This window comes from Bison bison, unplaced genomic scaffold (genome assembly GCF_000754665.1).
Source record: "Bison bison bison isolate TAMUID 2011002044 unplaced genomic scaffold, Bison_UMD1.0 scf7180017864144, whole genome shotgun sequence".
NCBI classification, from domain to species: Eukaryota; Metazoa; Chordata; class Mammalia; order Artiodactyla; family Bovidae; genus Bison; species Bison bison.
This window is the reverse complement of record NW_011494716.1, coordinates 1,272,165-1,280,039: the sequence shown is the minus strand read 5'-3', so window position 1 is coordinate 1,280,039 and position 7,875 is coordinate 1,272,165. Positions and strand designations below refer to the sequence as shown.

The 7,875-nt window shown below is 47.8% G+C and overlaps 1 protein-coding gene across 1 annotated transcript in view; it reads left to right on the top strand.

The window, feature by feature from the left end:
- The window catches only part of LOC104988985 (CREB-binding protein), a 117,559-nt gene that overhangs the window by 85,814 nt on the left and 23,870 nt on the right, over positions 1 to 7,875 (top strand). Inside the window, exons 13-16 of the mRNA XM_010840489.1 lie at positions 82 to 270; positions 1,716 to 2,132; positions 3,912 to 4,091; positions 5,014 to 5,203. Of these exons, the coding sequence (XP_010838791.1) occupies positions 82 to 270; positions 1,716 to 2,132; positions 3,912 to 4,091; positions 5,014 to 5,203 (976 nt within the window). The remainder of the gene's footprint in view (positions 1 to 81; positions 271 to 1,715; positions 2,133 to 3,911; positions 4,092 to 5,013; positions 5,204 to 7,875) is intronic.

Below are 7,875 nucleotides of genomic sequence, written 5' to 3'. Positions count from 1 at the left end.
AGGATTCCTCTCTCTTTCGGTTCACCTTGGAGACACGGGCCCTGCAGCCCTCTGAACACAGTGGCACATGTTGTCTTGTAGATGGCCATTTCTCCGTCCCGAATGCCTCAGCCTCCGAACATGATGGGCGCGCACGCCAACAGCATGATGGCCCAGGCGCCTGCGCAGAGCCAGTTCCTCCCGCAGAGCCAGTTCCCGTCGTCCAGCGGGGCGCTGAGTGTGAGCAGTGTGGGCATGGGGCAGCCGGCGGCGCAGGCTGGCGTTCCACAGGTACTGTCCATCGTTTTAGTTGTCATTTTCTTAATTTTTGTTTGTATATTTTAAATTCTAAGCTTCACATGTGATCCTGAGAGACACTGGTTTTTGAAGAGGGAGTGAGGAAAGATCCCTTGAGTTTACGCTTAATGATTTGGCACTTGTTGGTTTAAACTGCCGAGGTGAAGTCCAGCTAACTGGGCCATTTGAGTAGTTCCCTTCTTGTTGAATGTGGTTTTATTCATTCAATATAATGCTGGCGGGGACTATTTTCCACTCATTTCACCGCCTTTCCCCGACTTCTATTAATTGTTAGAGTACATCAGATTGCTGCTGTGTACAAATGTACACGTATTTAAAACAGACCAACTGTTCCCCTGAGAGATCAAATTCATTATTTAACTTAACATGAATAACATTGAATAATAGGCAGTGACTACACTAGATTCACTAAGTAAACACTTATTAAGTAATTGTTTTTTAAACGTTTTATTTGTTATGATTTACGTTTGGCTGTGCTGAGTCTTCCTTGCTGCGTGCAGGCTTTCTCTAGTTGCAGTGAGCGGAAGTTACTGTCAGCGCGCTGCCCAGGCTTCTCCCTGGGGTGGCTTCTCTGGCGGAGCATGGCCTCTAGGCATGAGGGCTCCAGTAGTTGTGGCACGCAGGCCTAGTTGCCCCACGACATGTGGAATCTTCCCCGACCAGGGATAGAACCTGTGCCTTCTGCACTGGCAGTTGGATTCTTAACCGCTGGGCCACCAGGAAGCCTGATGCCTATTAATTAATTCTTTATTTGCATAAATTTTATTTCTCTAGCAAAGGGGTCGACAAGTTTGTCCTGTAGATATTTTCAGCTTGGTGGACCGTGAGGGAACTGTTCTGCTCCACTGTTGTGACACAGAGGCAGTCATAGACATGTGCATTCACACGTGAGTGAATGGAGAGGCTGCTGGCCAATAAAGCTTTATTGACAGAGACCAGCAGCTAGCTGGGTTTGGCCTTGGGCCCTGTGTGCTTGGCAGATTCTTGCTCTAGATTCAGAATAGCTTTTTAGTTGGCCCACAGGTAATTTTGAAGCATATCCCTAGCTGAGAACTACCATACTGAAACAATTCAGTGTTTGAGTAACTCATTTTTTTAAAAAAGACAAATACCTTTTCCAGTGGCCTTAGCTGTTGGTGGATATTATGGAACATGAGCTAGTATCTGAAGTGTATGTGTGTGTGTTTAAGCCAGAGATTTCTACACTTACATAAATCCAAGCTTGATTACTACAAAAGCAGGTTACTATAAGCATGCAGGTCAGTGACACGTTACAAGTGGAACGTTCCCGTATAGTCAGCAGACCTCATCCAGAAACCGTGTCAGGTTCTCATATATTTAATTGTTTATGTCTGCTGCCACATTGTCAGATGGAGGGGAGACCAGTTTTAACTCGCTCTTTTCCTTCTGCCTGTCAGGGGCAAGTGCCAGGGGCCGCTCTTCCCAACCCCCTGAACATGCTTGGGCCCCAGGCCAGCCAGCTGCCTTGCCCACCAGTGACACAGCCGCCGCTGCATCAGACCCCGCCTCCCGCCTCCACGGCCGCCGGCATGCCGTCTCTGCAGCACCCAGCAGCTCCCGGGGTGACGCCCCCCCAGCCAGCTGCGCCTACCCAGCCTTCAACTCCCGCATCGTCTTCCGGGCAGACTCCCACCCCGACTCCTGGCTCCGTGCCCAGCGCCAGCCAGACGCAGAGTACTCCTACGGTCCAGGCAGCCGCCCAGGCCCAGGTGACCCCGCAGCCTCAGACCCCAGTGCAGCCTCCATCCGTGGCCACCCCACAGTCATCGCAGCAGCAGCCAACACCTGTGCACACGCAGCCCCCCGGCACCCCGGTGAGCCCCTCGGCCTGTGGCCGTCTGCCCACAGAGTTGCAGATGAGAACTTGCCCCTGAGCAGTTGGTCGTGAAGCACCACAGGTCTTGGTGCAGCTGCACAGCGAGTGTGTCTGCAGCCTGACGGAGCTGTAACGGGTTGTGTGTTCATTCCAGAATGGGCTCTGGAGGCCAGGTTTGGCAGGACATGACTTGTGATTATCTTCCCAGTTAAACCAGCTTATAGAAATCAGCAACTGAAAGAGCTCGTACATGGGTCCCCTGTAGAATATTTCAACTATCCATAGGAGCGTCACCTGTCACAGGTGGTCATCTCTGAGATTTAGTTGTCTTGAGGGTTTGATAAGCAAGTCAGTTTTTTAATTGTACATACTTTGACCTTGCTCGTCAGCCTTGTTTTCCAGTTGGAAGCTTTTTCTTTTTCATGACAAAATGGCACAGCCAGGTTAGCACTTCTGTGGCTCAGATCTCCCCACTCCTCCGGGGAGGTGGCAGTGGCAGGGTCACAGCATATCCTGTGTCCCGGTCCCGCGCTCTGCCGGTGGCACCCGGCCGGGCTCCCCCACATGGGGCCATCCCCACCCACCCCAGGGGCCCGAGGCTACTGTTTCTTACCGAGCCATGGTATCTGTTTTCTTACCAGCCTAATTTAAAAACTTCCTTCCCCCTGAAATGCGTTAACTTTATTTGTGGGGGCTGAGGATGTTTATTTATAAAATGTCAAATTTAATCCCAAGATGAGTCCCAAGATGACACTTTTTATTTTTCCATAGGGAGTGTTCTTATTGTTTCTTATTTTATGTTATCTCTGAGTAAGATCCCTTTGTAATGTTATGTTTTTATTTGTTTACTTAAAACTCTTATCAGGTAAATCTTTGAAAACTTGAGAGCTTTTTTTGAGATTTCATCTCTTAATGCTTGTTTACTCCTCCACCACTGTTCCTGCAGTTAACAGGCTAGTTATACACTCTTGTTCCGTGAAGTGAAGTCGCTCAGTTGTGTCCGACTCTTTGCGACCACATGGACTATAGCCTATGAGGCGCCTCCGTCCATGGGGTTTTCTAGGCAAGAACACTGGAGTGGGTTGCTATTTCCTTCTCCAGGAGATCTTCCCAACCCAGGGATTGAACCCGGAGCTTCCCTTGTGGCTCAGCTGGTAAAGAATCCACCTGCAATGTGGGAGAACTGGGTTCAATCCCTGGGTTGGGAAGATCCCCTGGAGACAGAAAGGTTACCCACTCCAGTATTCTGGCCTGGAGAATTCCATGGACTGTATAATTCATGGGGTCGCAAAGAGTCAGACACGAGTGAGCAACTTTCACTTCGCTTCACTCCCGCATTGTAGATAGACGCTTTAACTGTCTTGAGCCACCAGGGAAGTCCATATAGGTACTTTATTCCCCTTCTGACAGTGTATATACACATATTTATTATTCATCCTTTTACCAAAACCATTAGGATCGTTGTTGGAAAGAATTGAATTTAAAATAGGTTCTCTGACTTATGTAGAAAATTCCCAGAAGATAATTTTCTATCACAGTGTAGAAAGCTTCTGCTCTTGTATCTCTGCATTGTTGACAAGAAGTCAGTTGTGTTTCTGCCTGATGTTGACTTCTCTGGAACTCTTCCTTTAACTCTTATATTCTTCAGTTCTCTCAAATAGGGGTGCCTGTTAGGTTAGTATTGAGAAAGATTAACATGGATCTGTGTTGGGTGAGCAGCAGGGTTTAAGATCATCTGTGTTGTTTACAAAGATAAGTGATTTTGGTTTCCCCACAGCTTTCCCAGACAGCAGCCAGCATTGATAACAGGGTCCCCACTCCATCCTCAGTGGCCAGCGCCGAAACCAACTCCCAGCAGCCAGGCCCCGAGGTGCCATTGCTGGAGATGAAGGCCGAGATCAAGACTGAGGACACAGAGCCCGATGCTGGGGAGCCCAAGGGAGAGCCTGGGGCTACGGTAGGTGCCTTTCCTGGACATGGGTGGATGTGCTGCACACAGAGGTGCCATGGGGCGCCCGGGGGAGGCGCCAGGGTCCGCCGTGCGTGTCCCTGCGTCGCGTTTCACTACCCCACTCAGTTATGGTTCAAGTGCAGAAGAGATTAGAAACAGATGGGTTGTTTATTTTTAGATATTAGGTATGGGTTTATTTTTATTTTGCCAGAAGTAAAGAGCACTGGCTTATATTTTAAATGTTTAAATCATCCAACAACTTTTTCACTGCTGTTCCTCATTCATTTATAATTCTCCAGAGGCAGGCTGCTCAGGCGGTGTGTTCTTTTACTAATTAACCTGTGGCAGAAGTTGAAAACTGGCAGACCGTGGGCTGAACCCAGTCTATAAATGTATTTTGTTTGGCCCACACAGTATTTTTAAAATGGGAAATTACAAATAATACTCTAGACTTCTGACTTTTCTTGGAAAATGAGGAGCTTTGCCAGCACCGTGTGGCAGCAGAGCAGTCTGGGTGGGAGCACCGGCATGGCGCTCAGGCGGGTCACAGCTCCCCACTGCCTCCCTCCACGCTTTCTGCTGTTCTCGTGGGCTTCCTCTGCCAGGCCTCTGAGCAGTTGGACTTTCCATCCTTCCCACAGTTTTCAAGGAAATTCTTGTTCCAAACTAGAAATATATGTAAAACTACTGAAGAGGTAATGGTATATGCAATGTTTGTTTTTAAGACTATAATACACTGGCACTGTATTAAAGCGCCTCCCAGGCATTCGACCTTTCCTTTTGGGAGAGAGAGAGTGATCGATGCAGCTCTGACTAGGGGAGGCTTTAACAAGCCTGTAGAGACTTTAAGGGCCTTCTGATAAGGCTGGGTAATAACAAAGATCTCTCATAGTCATGTATCTGTGTCCGTGACTCTGTTTTTCTCAAGATGATGGAGGAGGACTTACAAGGATCTTCTCAAGTTAAAGAAGAAACAGACCCGACAGAGCAGAAGTCAGAACCAATGGAAGTGGATGAAAAGAAAACTGAAGTGAAGGTCGAAGCTAAAGAGGAAGAAGAGGGCAGCACCAATGGGACAGCCTCTCAGTCCACGTCCCCTTCGCAGCCTCGCAAGAAAAGTAGGTCGTGTTCTCAGGAATTTACGTGGCGCTGCTTTTCCATCTTGTTACGAGTGCATTATGTGGTTGTAAAGCTAAAGCAAAAAAAGAATTCCATCCCTTCCTGTTGCCCTTCTTACTGGCCATTCCCCCAGTTTTAGAAATGGTGACAGCTGGACTCCAGGGCACCGGCCCACAGGGTCTGTGCTAGGGCTCTGAGGAGCAGCCCACACCCAGCCTCTCCAAGGTGGTGCTGGCTTTACTTAGCATGCTGTGGACACCCACGGATGGTCTCCATTGATAAGGTGACCAGGAGCTTGATGTTGGGGAGTTACCACCATGGCAACCTGTGGGCTATTAAGTTTGTAGGTTTCTGCTGGTGCAGATGGAACTGAGTCCAGAGTTGGGGGCTGGGAGCATAGAACCAGGGACCAGTGCAGTGGGAGGAGGGCAGCAGAGAAGGGAAGATGCTGGAGTTCTGAGTAAGCAGGCTGAGCCAGGCTCATGGTGGAGGGCAGATAGAATCCATCTAAGACGTGTCCAAAGTAGGGAGGAGGAAACAGTGTCAGAAAACTGTCAGGTGACAGAAACATGAGACGAGGCTCAGTGGTTCAGGGGTTGCAGGTGATGCGTTTAGGAATGATGGCAGAAAAACTCAGAGAGGCTCATGCTGTACAGTCCTGCTGCCCTGGGACCCTGGGGATCACAGAGGACAGCAAGCCTCGGGCTTGTGGTCTCAGACCTCTTTACACTCTTAAAAATTGACCATCCCAGAGAAGTTATTGTTTGTATGGATCATCTATGACTTCTACTCTGCTAGGTGTCTTTTTAAATATTTATTTAAAACTGAATGTGTTTCATGGCACCCATAAGTAACACACTTCTGTGAAAAATAACTTCCACAACAAAAATAATTGGAATGGTGACATTGTTTTTCACAACTTTGTTTCTCGGAGAATTAAGTGAACACGGCTGGCCTCTCCTATCTACCTGTCCCTTCGCTGTTGTATTCTGTTGTTTGTTTGACGGACACAGAGAAAATCCAGCTCCACTCAGATAAGTAGCTGATAGACAAGAGTATTTTAATATTTAATAGCCTTTTCAGGTACTTGTAGATAATTCTTTCTTGACACTACACAAAAATTCAACAAATAGAAGTTTCTTAAAGGCTGTTTGCAGTGTGACGTCTGAATCTGTAGCCCTGAATTTCTCGTGCTCTACAATTTTTCTGTCTTGTACTCAGACTGGCTCTTTTGCCATTGTATGACTTTTTTTTTTTAAAGCACGATCCTTTGGTCATTTGGGAATTTTGCTCATCTTCCAAATGTTGGCATACTTTATTATGTAATATTTTTAAAAATCACATTTATTAATATCACTGTGACTCGCTTTAAAAAGTCTTGTAAACTTTGACAAGCTGTCAAGCTTGTGTAGCAGATACAAGTTTTTCAAAAATTCTAATTTTTGATGAAAGTCCAGATTGTATCATTGCTAGCAAATTGCGTCAGTTGTCCTGGAAGTAACTGGTGTACTTGGTTCATTTTTGAGAAAATGTCGTGTACCCGGATCTGAGTAACCATAGCTTGTCTGTCAGCCATTCTCTCTAGTTTTCTGTGTTCCATGAGAAATTGCAGTTACTTCAGCTCTTAGCTCAGCACTCAGACGAGTGCTTTCTCTGAAGACAGCGACTGCCTGCAGCAGAAATGCTTTCTGACAGCTTCCCTGTTTGTCGTGCAGAATAAAAGAGCTGTAGCCGAGGGCTGAGATTTAATAAAAGTAAGGATTTTTGCTCCTTCATCAAGGACATTTGTTAAGTGCAGATGGCATTTTACCTGTGTATGCAAGACAGCCCTGAAGAGCGCGTGGCCACTGAGTCACGTCAGGCGCTGCGGCCTGGTCCCGTTGCCGTGCTGCTGTCCACGGTACTCCGTGTTGCTCTCGCCCCATCTGTGTGCATGTCAACACAGTGCAGAAAGCAAGCGATGACCGAGTGTTAACGTGAAAATCATTGTGCATCATGGAATTGGATTTCACACACCCTGGAAAAGCCCTCAGACAGTGCTAGAACTTTATGCAATGATGGAAATGCCATGTGTCTGCCCACTCTGTAACCACCTCTGCCTCTGAGGTGGAACCAGCCGTGTGTGGCTCCTCAGCACTTGAAATGTGACAGATGTGCCTGAGGAAGTGGGTTTTTTACTTTATTTAATATTAATTCATTTCCATTCAGGTAGCCGCACAGGCTGGTGCGGTCCCCATAGACAGCATGGGGATCCCCAAGTCATCCGTGGGCCATGCTGTGGACACTGCTGACGTGGCCCCTCTGGTTGTCTGGAGAAGGTTTCAAGCCAGAGGAGTGGAGTGACTTGCTCATAGGACATTGCACTAGTCGGTGGCAGGAACTTGTTTCAAGTACAGCTCCTGACTGCTACCTCCACTCATTTGGAGTCTTGTTATGTCAACGTAGTGGTTAAAGACAGGAGTTAGAAATGACTTTTCCTTGCCATAGGTTTTAAATGTTCAGTGAATGAATGAGCAGTCGTCCAGAGTGAGACACATGTAAGCGCCGTAAGCGATCAACTCCAGAAGCCCAGTGGGCCTGGGACAGTGCGTCAGCAAAACCGTCCGGGCTGCCAGGGAGGGCGTGTTTCGGGCTGTGTACGTCATTGGGTTTCTGTGGCAGGTGCCGGGGC